We start from the raw sequence: 25,157 nt of genomic DNA, 5'->3' as shown, positions 1-25,157 counted from the left end.
GATCTTGTAGATAATATACCCAAGTAAAGTATGGGTAGGATTTTAAAATTTAATTACTGCCTCACATTTTCTTTTTCTCTTTTAGTATACACTCATGCTCATCCTTTCCTCTATCTCCCTCCACTCTCTTCTTCTTTCTTAAACCCTTACTCTCCCTCAAGAAATTCACCCACCACAACAAGACCACCCAGCTGCACCGCCGCCGCCAACCGCCAGCCGTGCGCCTGCTGTCCCACCACCTCTCCTCTCTTCTCCATTTTTGTGAGCTTTTTCATCTTTATTTAAAATTAGTGCTTTAAATCTTTAAAGTTTTGGGTAAATTCATGAATCTTAGTTTAAATTAGTTTATATCTTGATAGAATTCTTAATGGGTAAGTGTTAGAAGTGAGATTTGAAAATGAATAAGTTAGGGTTTGTGTTGGGGATGAAATTGAAGGTAGTATGTACTACTTATATGTATTTTGGTGATTTTGTGATATTAGGACAAATTTATAGAAGCTTTTGATAAGTGCTATTTTTGATTAATATTGGTGGGTTTGATGATTAAAAATAGTTAGGGTTGTTGGTCATTTTTAATAGTTAAATTTAAATTAATTATGCTAATGGTGGTGAATGTGATTATTATTGTTGATTTGGTGGTGATAAAATTATTAATAAAGAATTAGTGATAAAATTACTAATAAAGAATTAGTGATAAACTTACTAATAATGAATTATTGATAAAATTATATATAAAGAATTATTGTATAAAATTAATAATAAAGAATTTTTGTATCATGAGTGGCTAGCAATGATTAAATGTTGTCATTGTAATAGTGGAAACATGGTTGATGTGTAATTGATGTGTTTAGTATGCAATTGTTGCCAAACTAATTTCTTCTCATGATTTTGAGATGTCTAAGCTACTAATTGTTTTGTTTTTCTTACTTTGTCACTTCAAACCTTGAAGTATGTAACAAATATGCTTGAAAATCATTATCACCTTAAGTTGAATCATTGAAGTCATTACTACATTATACAATTTAAGCTCACATAGTCTTGTATTATTGCAAAAGTGTGTGAATTAAATCTTTTTCCCTTGAACATGCCTTGTTGTAGAATTTAATGGAAACTAATGTTTTAGATTGATTGATGGCAATGTTTGTGAGTAAACATGTTGTATGTATGATTAGATTGCATATTCATATGAGTTGTGGCTTGTAAGGATCGAACTAGGGTACTTAATAGAGCAAGTAGCTCCTAAAGGAAGTCAAGTAGACTTACTAGTTTTACTTTAAACATGTATAGGTGCCCGGTTCATAAGAGGGGCGTAAGAACCTCTTTTGAAGTGATTTTACGACTTGTCATCTTGTAGTTGCAGGTAAGTACACGCAATAGCTCACTCTTGCATGTATCTTTAATATGTTTTCTTTGCGTAACAATATTATATGAGTTATGTTGACCATGATTTTCTATTAAACATTATTAAGTTATTGTTTCAAGTGTGGATCGGTTTGTAGAGATGGTAGAGAATGGGTTTTGATGTTTGCGAGAGTGGAATGTTAAATTATATGAGATGGAATGGGAATGATTCCTTATTGATAAGTTATGAATTATGTTTTATGAATGGGAATAAGTCCCTTATTGATGAAGATATTAAGTTGGTTGTTTATTGTGTCTCCACTGGATTGGTACCTCAGTTGGTTTAGTTCCCGGAGGCATAGATCATCTGTATATGGTCGTTTTACAGGGGTATGATCATACTTTGCCATTGGGCGCCGGCATGGCCGTCACCGCTAAGGTGTTGCCATGTGGGTCTTGCAAACCCCAATATGGAGGCCTCTTGTCACATAAGAGAATATATGAAATCAAAGAAGAGAAGGAAAATGGTGAAGGCATTGAGAATTACATCAAAATGAGAAATAGTTGGAGTTGATACTTACATAGTGGAATGCCTCCTTTATCTTGTTATGTGGATATTGATTGTTGGTAATATATATAACTTGTTGTTAGTTACTGACGTGTACTGTTTATTTTCAATGTTGATGGCTCGTCTTTGATGGCCCTGCTATGACGCGTTGGTCTATGATCTTACGTTGAGCAGCGGGGACATCATAGATAGACATTACAGGTGATGAAGCTTCTATGCATTGCATACGGGGGGAATGAGTGAGAGTCTTGAAGTGTGCAATAATCTTATTGTTTTGACTTTACCTGTAGTAATTTTTCATTCAAGTTGTTTATGTTTTGAGTTTGAGGCACATGTCCTCCTTTTTGTATAAGTTATCTCCGCTGCGTTGTAATTTTGGTTTGTATGTTTTAAATAGTTATTGTTCTTTTTCTTTCTTCAAACTCAAGCGTTTACTTTGGAACCACTATCCATGCTTATCATATCGACAGAGGATTAGGTGATGAACATTCCGCCGTGATATTTTGTTACAAGGCCGATGTTGCCTCTTCTTAATTATGTTTTAATGCCTGTTTATTTCTTTTGGTGCGTCTAATTTCAAGGTAGATGTTTCCGAAATTTCCGCACGATTTTATTTGAAAGTTTTTCTATAATCCCTTTAGTTCAATCAATCAAAAGTAACCTTTTCTTTTCTTTTTCTTTATTTCCTTTTTTATATTTTATTTTTAATGTAACACCCGAATTTCCTCCGTTTCCTTGCGGTTTTGGTTCCGTTTAAAGGGCGAAAATTCAAGGGTGTTACACCCTCTCACATTTTCCTTCATCTTCCTCTTGTTCTCTTCTTCTTCTTAACCTCCCTTCCTCACAAACACCAACCGTCTGCAGCCGCCAGGCACAGCAACTACCAGAACCCTACCCAAGAAGTCGGCCACTCTTCACCACATTCTACGGGCGGCAGGCCACGGCATCCTGTCCACACGCCTCTTTTCTCCTTTCTTTCCCTTATTTTCTGTGCGCTTCTCTTTTTCCTTTCTAAATTGTAAAAAGTTGTTAAATTCATGAATGTTATTATTAATTTGAGTTATAATTATTGAATCTAATAAAATTAGTAATGGGTAAATATTAGAAGTGTGAATTGAACATGAATAATTCAGGGTTTGGATTGGGATTCGAAAAAGGATAATAGTGTATTCAAGATGTGTTTTAATAGTGCTAAAATATATAGACAACTTTGTTGATGATGTTATTGAAGTTTAGATTTGGTCTTTACTATTGGAAGTGTTGATGGATGAATTTTTAGTAATATTTGGGCACTATTAATATCAAATTTGTTATGAGTAAGAGTAGTAATGGTGAATTAAACAAAGATGGACTTGAAATTATATTAGAAATGAAAATAATAGTAGTATGTACTAATCTTGGTGTCTTGGTGGTATTTAGGGTTAGGAAAGCTTTGTTAGCCATTCTTCTTCCTTTTATTTTCCTTATAGTCTTATGTTAAAATGTTGTCTTACTTTGTTAAATGATTTGTTGAATTGATGTTAAATGAGTAAACGTTAAAAGTGTTTCATTTGAGTAAATAGTGGCTTAAAAGCATTATTCGTAGCAAATCATGATGTTAAAGTTGATTAGAGTTGTTATTGATAAATTTTAGTTGGCTGTTGTCGTTGTTGAAATTTCAAATACTATTATGATTCTTAGAATGATGATTCTTAATTCTACTTATGTTCTTACAATATATATATAATAACACTAAATAACGTGAATCGTAACAATATTTCAATTAGGATTGTTTAGAAAATTGGTTGGTCTAAATAGGGCTTTTTAGTCTCGAACTATACACTATTTTAGAATTGAGCTTTAGTATGCGTGATGAGTGCATGAATGTGTTAAATATGTGTTAAGACTTGTGAATGATTTAAAAGTTAATTTTTGTAGTATTAAGAAGCTTTTAATGAGATTAGTACACTTATAAGACCTATTTTAAATTTAGTAGGCGCTCACTTCTTAAGAGGTTATAAAACCCTGTATTGGTGATTGTTTAGACATTTTGCAGAGTGCTAGTAGCTTCAAGTACGTACATGCAGTAGCTAACTCTTGCATGCATCTTGAATATGTTTTTATTGAGTAACAATATTATATGAGTTATGTTGACTATATTATGCTATTAAGCATTATTATTTTGCTATTTTTAAGTGTGGATTGGTATGTAAAAATGGTAGAGAATGAGTTTTGATGTTGTAAGAGTAGAATGTTAGACTATATGAGATAGAATGGGAATGATTCCCTGATTAATAAGTTGTTATTTATGTTTTATGAATGGGAATGAGTTCCTTATTGATAGAGTAGTGAAATTGGTTAGCTGTAATGGGAATGAGTCCCTTATTGATGAGATATCAAGTTAGTTGTTTATTATGACGCCACTGGATTGGTACACTAGTTGGTTTAGTTTTCGAAGGCATGGATTATCTGTATATGGTCTCTGTATGGGGTATGTTCATACTTTGCCATTGGGCTCCGACATGGCCATCATCGCCCTTGGTTGAGGTGTTGCCATATGGGTCTTGCAAACCTCAATATGATGGTCCCTTGTCATATAAGAGAATACAAGAAATCAAAGAAGAGAAGAAAATAGTGAAATCATTAAGAAGTACACTGAAATGAGAAGTGGTTGAGTTCATACTTACATATTGAAATGTCTCCTTTATCTTGTGATTTTTATATCGATGTTGATTGTTGGTTATATAGATAACATGTTGTTAGTTACTAACATCAACTATTTGTTTTCATTGTTGATGGCTCGTATTTGATAGCCTTGCTATGACACGTTGGTTTATGATCTTACATTGAGCAGCGGGGATATCATAGATAGACCTTATAGGTGATGGAGCTTATTTGGATTCTATCCGAGGGAAAATGAGTGAGAATCTTGAATTGTGTAGTAATCTTATTGTTTTTGATAGTACATGTAGTTTCTTTTCATTTGAGTTGTTTATCTTTTGAGTTCAAGGCACATGACCTCTTTTTGTGCAATGCGGTTTCCGCTTCAAAGATTTAGTTTAAACGACTTTTGATATTTTGTTATTTTAGTTTGAATTACTTTTAATATTTGGTTATTTTTGAAAACCCAAGTGTTTATACGGGAAACACGATCCATGTTTGCATGGTTATTTGGAGAAGGGCAATGAATCATTCCGCTGTGAGATTTTGTTACAAGCCGATGATGCCTCTTTTCTATTATTTTTAATTGATCATTTACTTTCTTCTAGTGCGTCCAACTTTAATGTAGATGCTTTCGAAATTTTCGTGTAATCTTGTTTGGGAGTTTGCTACTCCTTTAACTAAATCATCCAACTTAACCTTTTCCTTTTCTTAATTTATTTTATACTTTATTTTTAATGTAACACTCGAATTTCCTCTGTTCCATTGCGGTTTTAATTCCGTATAGAGGGACAGAATTCTAAGGTTTACATTCTTAGTGACTACATTTCAACATCTCTTTTAAGCTTAGTTAATGCTGATGCTTTTTGAATTAATACATCCTAAGACATCTTGGATTGTAACAATTATTTTAATATAACAAGTGATGTTTGCAGATGAATCTTTTGTTGGCAAAGGATATAAAAAGAAGATAATAAGTTATCATGCAAAAATGAGACATGGGATAATGATGAGACTAGAATATAGACTAACTTTGGTCAGAGAATTGACACCGAAAGAGGAGGCTGAAGTAGCAAAAATCTAAGTCAGTTACTTTAACAAGTTCACAAAACGAAAAAATGGCTCATCCCCTCATAAACTCATCGAGCGTACACCGATTTGGGGAAGAAAGAGCAAAACTAGTAGTAAGGTGCATCTGTTGCGAATCAAGATCTTTGTTTTACGATGTAAATGATTTTGTTGTTGTTCGCCTACTGCTGACTTTCTTAGATCATATGACAAAAATCATTGTAACATCCTTCATCCTATTTGTAGGTTTTAGTTTCGTCATCTCTTATCACACTTGTACAGGTTGTGTATATTTGGTAGCTTCATGGACTTACCTGCACCTCGAATGAAGATTCAGGAATTAGGATGTGTGATTTGAATTCATAACTTGAAATGTTTATGATGTCAAAAACAAAAGTGTTGACTATTAAAAGCTAATATTAGGGCGACTATGACAACACCATTCCAATACCCAATGGCTGAAGGCCAATTACCTTCCACTCAGGGTTATTGGCCTTTCAATGCAAAAAACTGAGCTGAGTTTTCCTTATATGCTAAAACTAAGCTTTGCACTCCTTGCTAAAGAAAGAGACATATTATAGCAATTAACAAAGCTACTGTTGAAGAGAAACAAATTACAAAGCCAGTCCTTCCCATTGGCCATTGTACTATGATGAAGACTGATAAAAAGCAAGGATAAATTGAAATGTGATAGCAGTTGCTCGTAGAGGTGATCAATGGGTAGGGTGCGCCAGGCCATGATCCTTGTCTGGGCCAATATCAGACGGGATCAGCCTGTTGTACAACCGGCTACAATTTCTACTAGTCAAGATGTTAGGCTAATGGTAGGCCATTGGGCCAGACTACTGTACGAGGCCAAGTGATGGTCACCTCTAGCCTCTAGAATTTGTCAGTAAATAAATTTAGCTGTTAGGCATCCAAACACAAACAGTGTAATACTTCTATAAGCAAAACTACACAGATTTCCTTCTTAGGAGAGTAGATAATTAGAAGAAACAAAAAGGCAAGCAAGGGGCTTAGGATTTCTGAAGATAAAGAGAAATAAAAAGCTCAAATTTGTCCATCAGCAGTTCTTGAGCGGAAAATCTCGACTCCCAAATAGTCTAGCTGGCCTTGAACTGCAACATGAGGCTTTCCAATCTTCACACACACTGAGGATATTTGAGGATGCTTGCTAAATGTAGTAGAAGCAATCTGGTGAGCTACTGACTCTAAAAGGTTATGAGGAGTTCCCTCGATCACACCCTTGACAATACTGCAATTTATAACATTAACGTGTCATTTTTTCTTTATCAAAAAAAGTAACGGTGTACGATGTCATTGAACCCTTGCAAAGAATGAAGGTAAAATATGTTTACAAATAAACATGCAAAAAAAAAAAAAGTGATCTTATGATTTTCGATTAGTAGGATTCTAAGAGATAAACCTTCCAACCGACATCTCAGTGTTTCCAGTACTGTTTATTCTTATTCAGTTAGAATGACACAGGAAACAAACAATAACTTGCCAAGACTTTTACACAACAGCTTTAGCAGAAAATGTCACATTTGCCGCATAAATTCTGCAGATTAGTGAAGCAGGTTCAATTCACTTGTAGTAAATGAACATTGAATAGCTCACCGATAAATGTCAGTGTAACTGACAGTGTCAGACAAACGGTCTGATTTGCCTGCCTCTCGGAGATCTATCCAAGCATCGACATCCACCAAAAATTTCTGACCCAATGTTCTCTCTTCAGGTTTTACCCCGTGATAACCATGAAACTTCAACCCTCTAAGTATTAGCTTATCTCCTTTCATGAGTTGAGTATCATCCATCCTGATCCCTGCAAATTAATATCCATCACATTAATTAAAAAAGGGAGGGAATTTATGATATCACATAGCCACACGTATAAGTACCTTTCGATAGGTTCACAACCAATAACTAACATAGCTCCTTAATCAATCAATGTTTATACGTAGACTAAAAAGAAACAAGGAGCCAATTTATGAGAAGCTTAAGCAACACATCAAAACAAGCTGGCTTCATTTGATTGGAAAAAAATTATGTAGATGGGAACTTCCTACTCTATGGAAAAAGAAATGGCTACAATCACGGGCTGACCAATTCATTGAATTCATGATTACTTTGTAACTAAATTCCTGTGTCGGTGTGTAGGAGTAGGCCCCCAGAGTCAACCTCTGAGCCCCTCAAACGCTTGTTCCTTATGCAGACGAGATTATCGGGGTGGTCTTACTACAAAAAGAGTTAAATAGCCAAGACAAGCCTTACAACCAGAGAACTCTCTCAGAATCATCCTAGTACTAATCAAGCTTAGTGCTAATTAATTATATCAGGTCCCTAGAAAAAACAATATGCATATACAATGTGTGTTAATAGTATGCAACACTTCCGACCCCTTGTACGAAACCAAAGTCTTCTTTAGGAAATTCGGGTGTTATATTAAAATAAAAAAAATAAAATATAATAAACTTTTAAAATGTCAGTGGAAATTTCGGCAACATCTGCCCTAAAACTGTGCGCCTTTGTAGATAAATAAAGGTTATTTAGAATCTAATAAAGTAAAGGCATCAACGGCCTATCAAAACTATATCACAGCGGAATGATTCATCGTCGGCTTCTCTAAAGATCATATCAAGCATGGATCGTGGTCCCAATGTAAACACTTGAGTTTTAAAAGACAAAACTTAAAAAAAATAAAACATACAAACAAGAAAATTATGCAGCAGAAATAAACTTATACAAATGGAGGTCACATGCCTCTCAAACATATAAAACCCAGCAAAATAAAACTTTGGGGTTAAAACCCATGAAAACATTATTATAAACATAAGTTACGCGCTCGATCCCCCATATGCAATGCACGAGAGACTCCATAACCTGTTTAAGTCTATCTATGATCTCCCTGCTGCTCAACGTAAGACGGAAATATCAAACGTATCATCACAGAGCCATCATAGAATGAGCCATTTCAAACAAATCAAACATGTACACGTCAAAAACTAACATCATGTCATAATAGGGCATAATTAGTATCAATAGAGTATGTCATAATATGAGGGTGATTTCACAACACTCCAGGTGCTAATCATAACCACTAAACATCAATTCCTACTTCTCACAGTCATTTTCATCTTCTTCACTTCTTTTCAACTTCATAACTTCTTGATATTACTTGAGCCAAGAGCTTAATCACTTTCAAATATCTATCTATATATGTGACTAGAGGCCATCATATTGGGGTTTGCAAGACCCACATGGCAACACCTAAACCAAGGGCGGTGAGGGGGCATACCGGCGCCCAATGGTAAAGTATGATCATACCCTCGTATAGAAACCATATACAAATGCTCCTATCTCTGGGAACTAAACCCACTGGGGTACCAAACCAGTGGAGCCATAATACCTAAACCTATGTGACTAGAGGCCACCATATTAGGGTTTGCAAGACCCACATGGCAATACCGCAAACAAGGGCGGTGACGGGCCATACCGGCGCCCAATGATAAAGTATGAACATACCCCGTACAGCGACCATATACAGATGGTCCTACCTCCAGGAACTAAACCTACTGAGGTACCCTATCCAGTGGAGTCACAATAACCAAACAAGTCTGATATGAATCTCATCAATAAGGGACTCATTCTCATTACAACAACTTTCTTGCTCCATCACTAAGGGACTCGTTCCCATTCAAACTAACGTAAGTCAAACTCATCAATAAGGGAGTCATTCCCATTCAAACTAGCAATAATCAATCTCATCAATAAGGAAACCATTCACTATTCAAACTAACAATAAACAATATCATTAATAAAGGACTCGCTCCCTTTTAAACAAATAATAATCAATCTCAATAACATGAGAATCGTTCTCATTCTAAATCATTATCAGCATTTGGCATACTAGTACCGTTCTCAATCAGTAAACTTGAAAATCATATAATCAATAACTTCGATATTTCATTCGACGATAATCCATAGATAGTGTACAACATATGTTTTAAAACAATTCAATATCGATAAAGATACAATGCAAGATGCATGTAAGGGTTAATTACTACGTGTACGTACCTACAAGCGTCACTGCACGACCAAAAGTTACAAAAATAACCCAACTAAGGTCCTACTTTCTTCTTATGAACTGGGAACCTATACAAGTTAGGAATAGAACTAATAAGTTTTCTTAACTACTTTGTCATACCAACTAAATGCCCAAGTAACCACTATCACCCATTCAACATGAGTATTTGATTACCCTAGCATGCACACAACTCATTTAATACAAGTCAAAATCATTAACTCAACACAACATAAGTCTTTTCACCAATTTAAAAGTAAAAGCATATGTGAATCGTTCCTTTTCATCAACTAATTTTGAATATATCGATTCGCATTACCCAAAAATAACTAATCATGACTAAGCTTTACAATTTTAATATAACACTTATACAACGATAAGGCAAATCTTAGAGTTATCAAATCGCGATATCATTTGTTACATTCTCCAAAGCTAGAAAGAACTATAATCAAAACAACACGACAAGTAACTTTAGCAACCATCGACGGTAAGTTGACATTATGCTCTTGGCTTACTAACATTATGCATTATGACTTTAGTAACAACCTAATAAGAGTACTTGTAATTAGTAACAATCAAACCACAACAATTAACAACTATTATTCCCAATTTAACAACCAAAATCACTTTCACAGTCAACTAAAATCATCAACATTACTAATTATCACAACAATAACCAATCGACTAAGTCTTAAAACAACTTTTAAGGTTATTTAATCAATCATCACCAAAATATAGCATAAAACATACATCATTAGTAATTTCATTTCTAAATCCAAACCCTAGTCATTTGATGTTCAAAGATAATACTTTTAACCATTATCCATAGCAAGAATCAATAAACTAATACACCACCAAAATGTAACATGAAAGCCCACACCATTACTAATTTCAAAGATAACTCCTTTAATTGTTACTCATAGTAAGATTTAAAGAAACTAACACACAATCAACACAAAACCCATAATTTTTAATCACACTTCAAACTCTAAACCATAAATGTGTTCAATTCATCCATCAAACTCTTACCCACAAAAAGATTCAATGAACTTAACACAAAACCAACATCAAACTCAATACACTTAATAAAACCCCATATAAAACTAGAAAATTAATTAGAGAAAATAGAAGAGATGCTTACAATGGGGGAATAGTAAAGGTTGAGGGTATAGGTGGTGGTTGTGGTGGTGTGGAGCACGAAAATGGTGGAGTAAGGCTGCGTGGGCTGCTGCAGTTGGCGTCACAGCAGCTTGCTGCTATTGTTGGGGCAAAACGCAGCTGCTGCTGCCGCTAGGAGGGAGGGGAAGGCTGGTTGATGCTCGTGGAGGGAGACGGTGGTGCTGCCGGTTGTGGGGGAGGAGCAGCCGGTTGCTGTGTGCGTTGAGTCTTCACAGGGAGAAGAGGAAGAAAGAGAAGAGAGGGAAGAAGGAAAGGCAGCCGTGAGATGTTGTGGCAAGGTCGTCTCACTTAAAGTTAAAACCTTAATCTCTCCTTTTTATTTTATTTATTTACTTATTTATTTATTTATTTACCTAAATTTTTTTTCTTCCGAAGCCCAACTTAAAAAAACTCACTTTCGTGTATTCATACATTTTAATATAAATAATAATTTAATTCGAAATTTTTATTTTAGAAATTGTAATTGTATTTTTAATATAAATATATGTTAATATTTAAATTCGTATATGAAAATAATTTATTAAAACTACTTCAAAATTAATTTAATATAGTTATAAAATACCCAAAAGTTATTAAAAATATTAATTAATAACGTCAGAAAATCTTGGGATGTTACACAGTGACGGATCCAGGGTTCAGAGTTCCATGGAACACCAACAAATATACGTATTTTTCGACAAAGTTTTGTTTGTAAAATTAACATTTTAAATATTTTTTATTTATGCAACATGACATGTATCAAGGCAATAATCCCAAGAAAAAATATAAAATATCGTGCTTTTCTTGAATCGTGAATTCTAGCTTGATAAATCCCAATACCAAAATCTTTCCTCTATTTGTTTCTATTCAAACGCACAATAAGCATTGTGGAAAAAATATACGTTCATACTAAAGGTGATGATATATCCTATATGTTTTGATTTCGGTCGAATCATATTATTAAATAGCTCAGTTACAAAATAATTCAATAAGTTATGATTTTCCACATTAAAAATGCATCACCTTCTATAAATTCATCACCAATTGAATTTAAACAAGACAATATTAATTTTATTAAGAATTAGCTCATATTATCTCTAGTAACCTCCTCTTCAAATAAATTCATCCCCAAAATGTAACTAATGTTAAAAATATAAATCCATAGAATCATCATCATAGACTAGACTAAACCCAATAATCAAATTGAACAAAGTGAAAAGTTAAAGAGTTAGAAATGAAAACCAAAACCCAGATGAAAAAAAAGCACACAATCAAAAACCACCATCAACAATAATAAAGAAAAACAAAAACATTAAAGAAAAACCCAAAATCAGCAAAACCCACCAAAATAAATGAATCAAACAACCAATAAGTCAACAAAATAATCAATAAAACCATCAAATAAAAAATAAAACCTTTACAATGAGTTTCACTTTCTTTCTCTTCATTTTAAGAACAAGGAATAGATGATGGAGTAGGATTATTTAAAATTAAGACCAAAGATTAGAAAATAAATATTAAGATTAAGATTGAAAATACCTATTAAAAATTAAAATTTTGATTTTAGGGAAAAACTCACAGCCTGACAAGGGCACCTCACTGGTCACTGTTGGCCCGCAGGTGACAAGTGGCGACAATAGTTGTGTGGCAGTGGTTGGTTAGGTAACAAATTTCAGGGTTTTTTGAGTTTTCTCTTTTAGAAGAGAGAATGGAAGATATGAGTCATTGAGGGAATTTGAAATGAAGCGTGTTTCTTCCTATTCCCTCATTTTCGAAATTTTAATTTTTTTTTAAATAACCCTGGGGCACGTGCCCAAAGGGCTAATAGTAGATCCGCCCCTGTGTGTGTATACAATTATACATACATATACATACTCATGTAATTGGCACTGTAGTTAAAGAACTCAAACTTCAAAAATCAGACAACTAACAAGGCTACATCAGTCTTCAAAATGAACAATTAATCAAGAGAACAAACATGAAAAGTAATTATTTTTGCAACTTCCAACATAAATTTCCTTTTTGACTCAGCTTTAACTAAGGTGTAGTATGTGTTCACAATTGGGTACCTAATGTGTCTAGAGGATAACTAAATCACAGCCTCATTCACTATATGCATCCACATTTTGTTGATTAATTTTGTCAAATTACCAAAAAAAAGGGCACCACTTTTAAATTGCATGCCTTGGTTGGCAACTTGAGGGCTTTTAACACCACTAGCATGTTCTTCAAAGAATTTCTCAAACATATAGAGAGTAGCATCTTGGATACTCTCGTTTTACTATCTCTAAGTTTCTATAAGACTACAAACACACATGAAACCTATCTGGCAATACTCTGAAATCATACAGGATATACATGGACATTAAAGAGAATTATAATTTTAAAACAATTTCTCAAGAATTTGATAATACTTCACTATATATACATTCCACAACAAATAATATTATAAGGCAACAATAAGGCTATGAAAGAACATCAAACATGCATTTTAATGCTAAATAAATTAATGAAATCGTAGAGTGATAAGGCGTTACTTGAATGGATTTGATAATGATATTTTTGTTGGAAAAATGAAGAAAATCTTCCAAAACTTCAAGTAACAAATTCAGAATTGAGAGAATGAAACTAAGAATGTTTTTAGCTATGTGTTTAGTTAGACATGTATGGTGTGACACAAACTTGTCGTTGCATTAAAAAAAAGTTATTTTCCTACAATCTTAAGTGTAACACACTCACCAAAAGTAATGTACACTCACCACTTGAGGTCTGGAGCAAACACCACTCTCGCAATTGAATATAAGAAGAGAAGAGAAAACTATGAATTGTGTATATCTAAATGACTAAAAACACCACCAATTTATGTGAACATTCCAACAACTTTATTCCAACATTTATAAAGCATGATCAAAAGTTATAAATGTATTTTATAAAAATTAAATCACACCATGAATGAAAATATAGTTTTTGGAAAAAACTTTAAATGGATTAAATCACTCATGAATGAAAATATAGTTGTTAGAGAAGGCTTTAAATGGTCATTTATCCAGCAATTTGTTACATTCAACGTTTTAATTATGTCAATGATCCACGATGTGTTATAAAAAGAAGACTCCATGGCTTCCTTTATTATCATCCTTATCACAAATAATAACGATATCAGTAGACAAACGCTTCTAATATTAGAGAAAGGAATATTATCATCCATTCAATTTGTGGTGATTAGTGTGACTTAATATCCTTAATCATGGTATAATATGTTGTGTTTAAAGAATGGGCAAAATGGTAACTTTTGATATATGGATAAAAGGCTTAAAAGGAAGAATTGATGATCTAAGGTAGAAGAAAAAGCCAAGTCGGCTTTTCCCCTGGCCAAGGGAAAGCCGACTCAGTGTTATGTGCTAGATCATTTTCTTTGTTCTGTTTTTGTTTCTTACTTTTGTCGTAGGATCATATGTACATGTTTAAGCCCAATAAACTATAAATAGGGCTAAACACATAGACTTCATAGATTGCTTTCTTAACCTCATTCTCTCTCTATATCTAATTCTCTCTCTACTCTCTATTCTCTTCTTCGTCAATTGTAATCATCTTCAAGTGTACATCTCCATTGGAGAACTTTTGAAAGAAGCAATAAGACACATAGGCTAGGATAGTGGATGTAGCCCAATTAGGGGTGAACCACTTAAATCCTTGTGTTGTTTTGTTTGTGTTCTTATTTGCTCTTAATTGTGGTTCTTGCTTGCACATATACAAATTCTGTTTTGGGGCATTGTGTGAGTTGTGTTTTTGAGATCAAACCTTTGATCCCTTGGGTGTATTGTGGGTAATTTGTTCAAAAATGAATCAATAAACAAAGGGATCATGAAAACTTGTACTGTAACGGACTAATGGGTGTTTTGATAGAAAACACATTAAATGAATACCTAATGTTTAAACCAATTGGAAGCAAACAAAATCAGAAGAAAAAAAATTCAAACATGTAGGCGAATTCAAGAAAACACAATCATCTATCATTTAGAACAAACATTCAACAATAACGATAAAACATTTAGAAATTGAAAAGAATTAGAGAAATACTGAAGTAGGTCTCACAGAGACAGCAATCAGCAAGTACTCAAGCGACTGGTGGTCGATGTGGCTAGGTCATGTGGAGCTGGAAGGGTTGCACGCCGAAAGGGAAGAGCAAATGCGATGAGGTTACCGGTTGGTGACTGGTGTTTCACTTGTTTTCTATTTTTAGATTTTTAGATTTGGAAGGGTGGGGGCTTTGTGCACCATGTTTGATATGGTGCAGGTCTTAAAGAGAACCAAATATGTTTGGTTCAGATTTAATTGAGTATGCTTAAGGCCAATCCTGTTTTAAGCAACCAATTATGATCAAAATGTTTGCATTCTGAAGTCACCAAGCATCAATTCAGATTGGTCATTCAATTTGATTGTTCAACTCATCATCAGTTCAGCATAATCAAAGTATATACATATTAGAAGTAGCAGCTATTAACTAGTGCAATTGGTATCAGAGCCTAAAAGTCCTTGTGGGGTGTAGAATTCAAGTGGTTTTGATGAAAAGAATAGCCAAAATACGAAGACATTGAAGGTGTGAAAAAATTTCAGATTCTGTCAGTTTTTGGGGTCTGAAACTTGATCGTTTTAGAGGATGTTTTGTGGGAGTTTTTGAAAACTGTTTTTGCACAATATTATTCATTGAGTTGGTGAACGTTTGGCTTTGGAATTATTGGATTTGGTGTTGTGGTTAAGGAGATGAATTTTTCTTTACAGACTGCCCAAAATTGATTAAATCCGGGTAGCATTGGTAAGTTTTCTTCGAAAACCTATCAAGATTCTTTTATTTTTCTCTCATCTTTCACCAAATTATCAATACCTATCTTGTATTCATTAAACCACATCATTTGTGCACTTTTTCTTACGTTTCATAGGTTTCTTGATTGACCTATTTTATTTTTGCTTTGCAAAAGTACTGGGGGGTTCATATGGTGAAAGATGAGAGAAAAATAAAAGAATCTTGATAGGTTTTCGAAGAAAACTTACCAATGCTACCCGGATTTAATCAATTTTGGGCAATCTATAAAGAAAAATTCATATCTCCTTAACCACAACACCAAATCCAATAATTCCAAAGCCAAACGTTCACCGACTCAATGAATAATATTGTGCAAAAACAGTTTTCAAAAACTCCCACAAAACATCCTCTAAAACGATCAAGTTTCAGACCCCAAAAACTGACAGAATCTGAAATTTTTTCACACCTTCAATGTCTTCGTATTTTGGCTATTCTTTTCATCAAAACCACTTGAATTCTACACCCCACAAGGACTTTTAGGCTCTGATACCAATTGCACCAGTTAATAGCTGCTACTTCTAATATGTATATACTTTGATTATGCTGAACTGATGATGAGTTGAGCAATCAAACTGAATGGCCAATCTGAATTGATGCTTGGTGACTTCAGAATGAAAACATTTTGATTATAATTGGTTGCTTAAAACAGGATTGGCCTTAAGCATACTCAATCAAATCTGAACCAAACATATTTGGTTCTCTTTAAGACCTGCACCATATCAAACATGGTGCACTTTGAACCTAAGCGTTGTCATAATCAACACTTAATCTACCAATCTAATTTTTTCTCACATTTTATACTCTTATAGTCTCTTTACTTAAAGTACACAAGCAATGTTTAGAAATTACAAAAATTTAAAATGGTATATATATTATTTTATTATTATATAACAAATTAAATAGAGAAAAGTTATAGGGATCATAACTATAAAAAAATATTTTTATGAAATTTATAATAAACATAATGTAGGAACCACAAGCAATCTAAAATTCATACAATTAACTAAAAGGTTTGGAAAATTTCATATGACACTCTCGCAAAGATTTGCAACATAAAATAATGGAATATTCCACATGGTAACCCTGAGATATTGGGTTTTCCACGTGGTAACTAAAACTTTTAAAAAATCTATGCGCTAACCCTGAGGTATCAAATTCTTTCTCTGTGACCTTTTTACACAAAAAAACGTCAATAACAAAGCTTAAACCTTGTTGTACGCCTATTTATTCATTTAACAAAATCAAATTGTATCAGTTTCATAGTTTGATAATAGAAGAGAATTGAAAAAAACTAGGGTTTGAATTTGGGGGGGAAAATGTGATTTGGAGGAAAGATGGTAGACTTAGGGTTTATGATTTGGGAGAAATTTATGAAACTGATGTAATTTGATATGGTGAAAGGAATAAATAAGCGTACAACAAGGTTTAAGCTTTGTAATTAACGTTTTCAAATGTTTTCTATGTAAAAAGGTTACGGAGAAAGAATTTGGTAAATCTCAGGATTACTACATAGATTTTTAAAAAGCTTTGGTTACCACGTGAAAAACCCAATAACTCGGGATTACCATCTGAAATTTTTAATTGTTATTTTTATTGAACTAAATAAGGTAAAGTTGATTTTACTTTATTATATATTATTATATTTATACTATTGATTGTCTGTATATACATCTTAATATAAAACTTACAAAATAAGACATTAAAAAATAATAGATTGTTTGTATATACATCTTAATATAAAACTTTAAAAATAAGAAATTAGATTTTTTTATAAAATATTAGTCAAACAAGGGTAAATTGTAGGTTGTATTTTAAAATTAATATTCGTATACTTTAATCTATTTTTTGTGTTTTTTTAAAGTGTATTATAAAGTACTCTATGTCCTATGAAATTAGATCAACCTCTGATCTATTTTCAAGCGGATTTATAGACATAAGAAAAATTCAAAAAATTGAATATAATTTTAACAAATTGAAGTTCATACTACCTCCTTTTCATTGATTTAGGAACATTTTCTTTTTGCACCAAAAACTAGGAGTGATGGGGGACCACTTAAAAGTGGGTGAAAAACTCACTTTTTCCAAAGGGCATTGGTATCTATGTGTTGTGTTGTTGTAGTAAGGATAAAAGGGTAAAAAAGAATAACAAAAATAGAAATGAGACATAATCAATGAATTGACCCAATAAGAAAATGTCCCTAAATCGATGAATAGGAGGGAGTATTATTTGCATTCAATAAATGATAAACATACCTTTTTTACATTATAAACAAATAGCCGGCTATTACAAGTGATTAGAATGGCTAATAAATCCTTTGCCATACTTGCAACCTGGGGATGTCGGGTTTCATTTGATTTCCACCATTGCAGTGCATCTAGTTCAATATAATGATTAAGCTAGTTCAATATAGCCAGCTAGTTCAATAGTCACAAATTTCCACTAATCCTACTTGCAAAAAATGAAAATCTCTGTTAAAGTACTAGTAGTTAGAAGATTAGTATACAATAATTATATAAAAAAAATTTTAAAAAATAATTATATACAATAATCCTCCTCGACATTACTACTAACTCCATGGCGATAAGGAGAATCATTCCTTACATACTCTGCAAATAAATCATAAAGCTTATCCTTGATTTGGTTGCCTTTCCACGACCCATTTTGAGGATCCAAATCTTCAAAATAATATTTGATCAATTGAAATTTATAATGAGGATCCATCATGGTAGCAAAAGAAAGAAAAATATTATAATTTTCCTAATATTTATCAAATTTATTTTTTATTTTTTTTTTGTCATATCTCTTAAAAGCTCATCTACAATATCAATATATGGACTTCTAAGCAATACTTCTTGTGCTTTTTCCACAAATAAATTTATCTTCTAAGAAACTATGTGTAGTTCGATTTCCTTCATCTTCAACAAATGTAAAGGAATAACCATGTTTTATTATTGCCCTAGCTACTAGTTGCTTATACATGGCAGGGTAAAAATGTTTCTGTAACACCCCGCCCCCTCAGATCGCTGGTGACTACTCATGGAGACCGTAGACTAGCCCACAAACCAACACAAGTCTTTCCAGCGCACTTTGGCCTCACTCGTGCGCACCCGGGAACACTTCCCAGGAGGTCACCCATCTTAAGATTGCTCCCCACCAAGCACGCTTAACTGTGGAGTTCTTAACAAATGGGCTCCCTAGAAAAAAAGATGCACCTTGTTGATATGAGTAGTCTATCAATCCTTTTTCAAGCTAAATCTAGGGTATTACACTCACCCCCACTTAAGAATACAACGTCCTCGTTGGACTGTAACTTCAGGATCTTTTCCCCCGCTAGGTGCACTGAACAGTATCAGCCACGGTTGCAGGGTTGCTCTGATACCATTTGTAACACCCCGGCCCCTCAAACCGCTGGTGACTACTCATGGAGACCGTAGACTGGCCCCACAAACCAACACAAGTCATCCAGCGCACTTTGGCATCACTCGTGCGCACCCGGGAACACTTCCTAAGAGGTCACCCATCCTAAGATTGCTCCCCAAGCACGCTTAACTGTGGAGTTCTTAGCAAATGGGCTTTCTAGAAAAGAAGATGCACCTTGTTAATATGAGTAGTCTATCAATCCTTTTTCAAGCTAAATTTGAGATATTATAATATATAGTAAGTAATGCTAAGCGGAAGTCTATCGAACCGTTGCGAAAAAGAAATAAAACAAAACAGATTTTTCAAAAAAAACAAAGAAAGCTTAAATCATTAAAAAAAATTTAAAATATTACATCTTTCTTTAATACATAATTATTGTCCATAATATAAACTACGTACATATTATATCGTCCATAATAGCTTCTTTATAACTTCATGTAAAGTTACCTGCAACATTTGCTCCCGAAATATGGGAACAGCCGATGGAAATCGATCAGCTTTAAAAAAAACCGTGTATAAAAACTTACCGCAAATATACAAGTATTGATAGTATATGCACGACAATAAGTAAAAAGCAAAAATAAGTGCATCACAATAAATAATATGCGAGGTTTCTTATGTATTATAGGGAATTCATTTTTATATTAGATTCATTTACGTATATTAAACTTCTAGTCCTTCTGCTTGAGTACCAAGGCGTGATTTACTAACACTTCTGCTTGAGTGTTAGGGCGTGGAATCCGATTACTTATTTAATGAATGCAACATATATGATCTTTGTTTGATATATGTAAGGGCTTGTTAGGGTGAGGTAAACCAAAACCCCTAACTTAGTGGGAGTCGTCACTCCTCTAGTACAATGTTGCTCGAGCCACAGGTCAGGTTAAACAACCTTATTGTGTTCGCCGTATTTTACGTGCCGGAAAACACGCCCCACGTTTTTTACATGCTGGAAACATGGTTCGGCATTTCCTTACTATCAAGCCTTTTTATTATCATGTTACTGTTTTCATATAAATGCAACATTACAATAACATACAATAGAAATAAATTTATAAGAACTTGCATATAAATATTCATTTATTATTAAACTAAATCAAAACTAAAATGGGTCTTTAGTATTTATTTATAGATAAATTTCAATTAAGCTTTATTATTTTCTTAATAACTTATTTTTAGATTTAATACATGAATAATTAATTTCCTTAAGATTAAAATCTACACGAAATATTTTAAAATAAATAACTTATTATTAATTGAGTTGGTGTATATTCTTATTCACCAAAATAAAATAATTTTAATTATTATTTTCATTTTTCTTTCTTTCCGCATACTATAACAATTTAAATTATTAATTTATTTCTTTAAAATTTAAATTTCACAAAATTTCACAAAAATAAATTAAATGAAAAGAAAATACCGTAACACTAAAATAAATTATTTTTTTCCAGAAATAATTATTTTTAACCCAAATTTATGAATTTCCTTATTTTATGCGTTTTTTAGCAAAAACTAATAATAATATTTATACTCCACTATAATTCACGAAATTAATACACGACTTATATTTCATATATATATATATATATATATATATATATATATATATATATATATATATATATATATATATATATATATATATATATATATATATATATATATATATATATATATATATATATATATATATATATATATATATATATATGTATAGAAAAATTTTCGTTTAAAAATATTAATATTTACTATTTTAATTAAAATTATTTCGGTTTATGCGGTTTTAGGCAATTTAAATGAATAATTCATATAAAATAATATACAACGAATTAATTCACCAAAATTTCCAGAAATATTAATTTATATATAATAAACACATATAAAATTTATGAGCATAATTTTATGTAAATAAATATATGTAAGAATTTATACCTTTAATAATTTTACTATTAACCAATTTCTTTTGTTGTAGAATTTTTAGCTACAATATTAGCTTCCTCCCCTTGAATTTCTATAATTAACACTAAACACTATTATTAGAAAATTTTTGAGAAATTTTAGGAATTTTTCTAGGATTTTTTTGAATTTTTAGGAATTAGTTTATATTTGTGAAATAAATTTTCTGATTTTCCTTCTCTTATTATTTCCTACCCACGGCATGCTTTGGACTATTTATAGGCATAAGATTTTTAATATTTTAATTTTTTTTCCTTATCCTTCATGGGCAAGTAAATAATAATTAATTCCAAGATTTTTCTTCTTGGTTTTATCTTAGGATGAGACTAGGTTAATACTATGCCTCCTAGCTTAGCTTGCCGCCCACTTTTGAGATTTTTACTTTTATTTATTTATTTTTTATTATTATTATTATTATTATTATTATTATTATATATTTTTATTTTTAATCATAATTTAATATAGGAAATAAAAAGATTAAGTTATTGTAGGTAATTTAGTTAGACTTAATATATAGGTAATTTATTTTAAGAGAAATAAATTATATATAAAGGAAATTCAAGAACTTTAAAAACGATTGGAATAAAATTTCGAAATGGCATTAAAAAGAAAATAATAAAACGAAACGATTATTGAATTTTTCAAAATATTTAAGATTAAGAAAAAGGGGTTGTTACACTTGTATTTCTCACCCCTTTTTTGTTTGTTAATTTCATTAGTTGCTTGTGCAAAGTAAGACTCACTATGAAGCCTAAAATTTGTTGTTCCATTATTAGAATGAGCAAGAATATGACCTTATTTGAAATACTTACAAAGACCTCTTGAATTATTATTCTCAAACATGTGCCCATCAAAACAATCATATTCCTTCCAAACAGGAGAAGTCCATTTTCTTTTTTTAGATTCAAACGATGGCTTATTTATGTTGTTTATAAAAGCTTTCTCTTCTACCCCCTAAAGACAATGAAATAACTTGATATCAAGACATGTACTAACTGACTGACTGACTTAATCAAGATAAGTTAAATGTTAGCAATATAAAGCTTGCTCTTTTTTTGATTCACAATGTAATTATCATTTATCATCACAATGTAATTTACACCATAATGTTGCAAATGATTATTCATTTAATACACCAAGTATCAAGACAACCTTCATCATATCAACATGACAACATCATATTAACATTTCACTTTCCATATTAGTTGAACAATCAAAATTACATCAATTGACCAATCAAAATAACATTGTGCTTTTGTTTTTTCATTTTTTTTTGAAGAACTTTGAACTCTACTTCTTAAGCTTGATTTTCCAGGTAACTTTGGTTTTTTGAACTGGCTACTAGGCGCATTGGAATGGTTTTTACTGCTGTTAGTACCCATTGAAAAACCATTGTTTACCTTTCTCGACCTTGCCTTCTTGCTTCTGTGGTCACCCAAGCCATTCTTTTTACCCTCACTTTGCATTTCACTAATATCATAGAGTGGTTCCTTAGTGCTTCTGCTGGTTTATCACCAATGGAATTCTAAGTTGTAAGCAATACTTCCTTGAAAACAAACATGATCCTTATGAACAACAAAATTCTTTATTTTTATTACCTTATTCTCATGTTCGGGTAGGAACACTAAATGTTGAATCCATCATCCTTTTTACTATCATTAAATATTGAATCTTATACGTTCTATAACCTGGCTCATGGTCCCAGCGCCCTAACACATGGTAAAATCGATCTCGGGAAAATTTCACGTACTCCTGATACCTTCTCAGAAGAGAAAGGCCCTTATAGCTTCCTTGAGCAGAAGGAAGACTTATAATGATTTCCTCAAAGGTATCAGCTCCCTGAGAAAGACACTACTACCTACCTCATACTGTACTACTGCATTCAATACTCAACGATAAAAGGACACATGTAAAGTAAGAATTTACCTATTAATGAGCACCATATAGTTTCATAGCTTTGTTCATTATCTTCACTTATTGCTTTCTCTCTTTCCTATTGTTGAATTCAATTTAGTTTATTCATGTCTTATTGCATAGCTTTTTTTATTGCTTATGCCCTAGTTGTTTTTATCATGAGTGAGCAGTTTTCTTAGGGGTTTGATCAGTGAAACTATAGGATTGGTCTTATTCTTCATTTGTAGGGTTAGGGTTTGAGATTGTTGATGATTGGTTGATTAATATTCGATGCGAATCTTTTCCTGCCACTCCTTAGGAGACATAGGGCGATTATAAGTTGTTCGTGTGATTCATTGGGTCACAAACTTCCTTTTGGCATCTTGAATGTCTTGATTGATTGTTGTGCGATTTCCCTTGACCTAGATTATCTTGCATTCATATCGACCTTCCTAGGGTGGATCTAATCTATCCCCGCTTGTCTTTCATTGCTTATTTTTGTTTTAGTCTTGCTTTACTTTCTTGTCATTAGTCTAATTCAACAACCCACATTTTACATACACCTCCCTACATCAAGCATTGAGTCTTGCAAGCCTTGTCCTTGTGTTTTAATCCCTCTCTACCACTACACTATGTGTAGTGTCTAAGGTGTTTATAAATATTGTTTGCATAACTAGTCTTTTAGTTAACGACTATAAAAGCTGGTTATTAAAATGGCTCTGTTGCTGGGACAATGCGTTGTGTTTAGATTTTGTTCTTGATGTAGTTTCTTTTTGCTTTATTTTGTTTATTTTTTCATAATCTTGCTTGTCAGTGCTTACGCTTGGTCTCTAGTGTTGTTTGCATACACCATAACGCTCGCAGATCACAGCTACAGCTCGTTCCTTACAATTCTAAGATCTAAAGAGTGAGAAGACAAGCTCCACCACTTGTTCAGTCACAACCAACCACACCTGAGCCTCCTACACCACCTACGGTCGAAAATCAACAACTGTTTGGTCAGTTTGGGACACCTGGATCCCAAGAATTTCAATGGGGTTTTGTGCTATCCATAGCTCCAGCTCCATACCAAATACATTCCAGTTCACTAGGATGGTAAAGGAGACCCCATTTTGTGGTTTGAAGAATGAATGCCCCCTCCAACACTTAGAGGCATTATCAGATATTTGTAGGTTCATTCCTCCATGCCCCAATAGTCCATATTATGTGTAGATGCACCTCTTTCACTTGAGTCTAGCTGGTGATGCCAAAGATTGGTATAAGTGCTTAGAGCCGAACTCTATCACTACATGGGCTCAATCGAAGACGACTTTTCTAAAAAGGTTCTATCCTATGGCTCGAATGCAAGATTGGTGCAAGAAAATCGCGTCATTCACTCAAAAGGATGATGAGAACCTTAGTGCAATTGGGAGTCAGTTTAAAAGGATGATCAGAGCTTGCCCCCATCATGAGTATGAGGAGAACCATCTCAACACCTTTTTCTACGATGGTCTCAATGACTCCACCAAGGCACTTCTAGATTTGGCGGTTGGTGGACAACTCTCAAAAGCCCCATGCAATCAAGTATAGGCCAAGATTGAAAAGGTGGCCAAAAGTAACTCTTGAGGAGGAGCGATGAGTAGTAGACTACCTAGGGGTATGATTGATACGAGTAACTTTGACTCTATTAGTGCAAAAGTTGAAGCAATCATGGATAAGAAACTGTCAAGTTCAAGCTAGATCAAGGTAGAGCCAATGTATGTTCTACAAATAAGAAGCCCTTTTCATGTAGAATTTATGAGGGCACTAATCACGAAGCATCATACTGTAGGGGTTCGAATTCTAAGCATGTGGCAGCTGTGGACAATGGGAGGTGCAATTAAGAAGGGTATCTGATCATGAATTATGTTGGATATGGGCACGATCCCGAATGTGTGGCGGCCGTGGGTTATGGTGGTCAAAGTCAAGGGTATGCTCATCAAGGTTCCTACACACAACCAGCCCTTTAGACCTCCCTTCAATCCCAATCCTAGCCAAGAAAACTTCAACTAAACCTACAACCAAACGATTCATGTGCCTTATAGCAACGAAGCTGGTGGCAGTTTTTCTAGAACTTATGGGAATAGGCCATACTTTCAAGTGCCAAGACTTAACTCCAACCTACTTACCCATCCATATAACCAAA

General features: G+C 33.1%; 1 protein-coding gene and 1 long non-coding RNA gene across 3 annotated transcripts; one reads left to right on the top strand and one right to left on the bottom strand.

Annotated features, from left to right (window-relative positions):
- The first annotated feature begins 54 nt into the window (after window positions 1-54).
- Window positions 55-5,617, top strand: LOC130812773 (uncharacterized). The gene is made up of 4 exons (XR_009042121.1): window positions 55-261; window positions 1,288-1,360; window positions 2,084-4,808; window positions 5,485-5,617. It is a non-coding gene; the product is annotated as an uncharacterized LOC130812773 (long non-coding RNA).
- A 916-nt stretch (window positions 5,618-6,533) lies between these two features.
- On the bottom strand, window positions 6,534-11,176 carry LOC130812772 (dihydroneopterin aldolase 2-like). 2 transcript variants are annotated; one of them, XM_057678368.1, is made up of 4 exons: window positions 10,843-11,170; window positions 9,695-9,772; window positions 7,238-7,442; window positions 6,534-6,872 (listed from the first exon to the last, which is right to left on the bottom strand). In XM_057678368.1, exons 3-4 carry the CDS (start codon window positions 7,432-7,434, stop codon window positions 6,668-6,670), a joined length of 402 nt encoding a protein of 133 aa, XP_057534351.1. In that variant the 5' UTR covers window positions 7,435-7,442; window positions 9,695-9,772; window positions 10,843-11,170; the 3' UTR covers window positions 6,534-6,667. The 2 variants fall into 2 exon arrangements, with proteins under 2 accessions (XP_057534351.1, XP_057534350.1); XM_057678367.1 differs by lacking the exon at window positions 9,695-9,772 and having other exon boundaries at window positions 10,843-11,176.
- Window positions 11,177-25,157: the final 13,981 nt, after the last annotated feature.

The sequence above is a fragment of the Amaranthus tricolor genome, chromosome 5, assembly GCF_026212465.1.
Source record: "Amaranthus tricolor cultivar Red isolate AtriRed21 chromosome 5, ASM2621246v1, whole genome shotgun sequence".
In the NCBI taxonomy this organism is placed as follows: Eukaryota; Viridiplantae; Streptophyta; class Magnoliopsida; order Caryophyllales; family Amaranthaceae; genus Amaranthus; species Amaranthus tricolor.
This window is presented reverse-complemented; position numbering and strand designations above follow the sequence as displayed.

Coding starts and splice junctions, on each gene's coding strand:
- LOC130812772 (XM_057678367.1), bottom strand. CDS start 7,434: ATGGATGATACTCAACTCATGAAAGGAGATAAGCTAATACTTAGAGGG. Junction 6,873..7,237: donor AGTTACACTGACATTTATCG/GTGAGCTATTCA, acceptor TATAAATTGCAG/TATTGTCAAGGGTGTGATCG.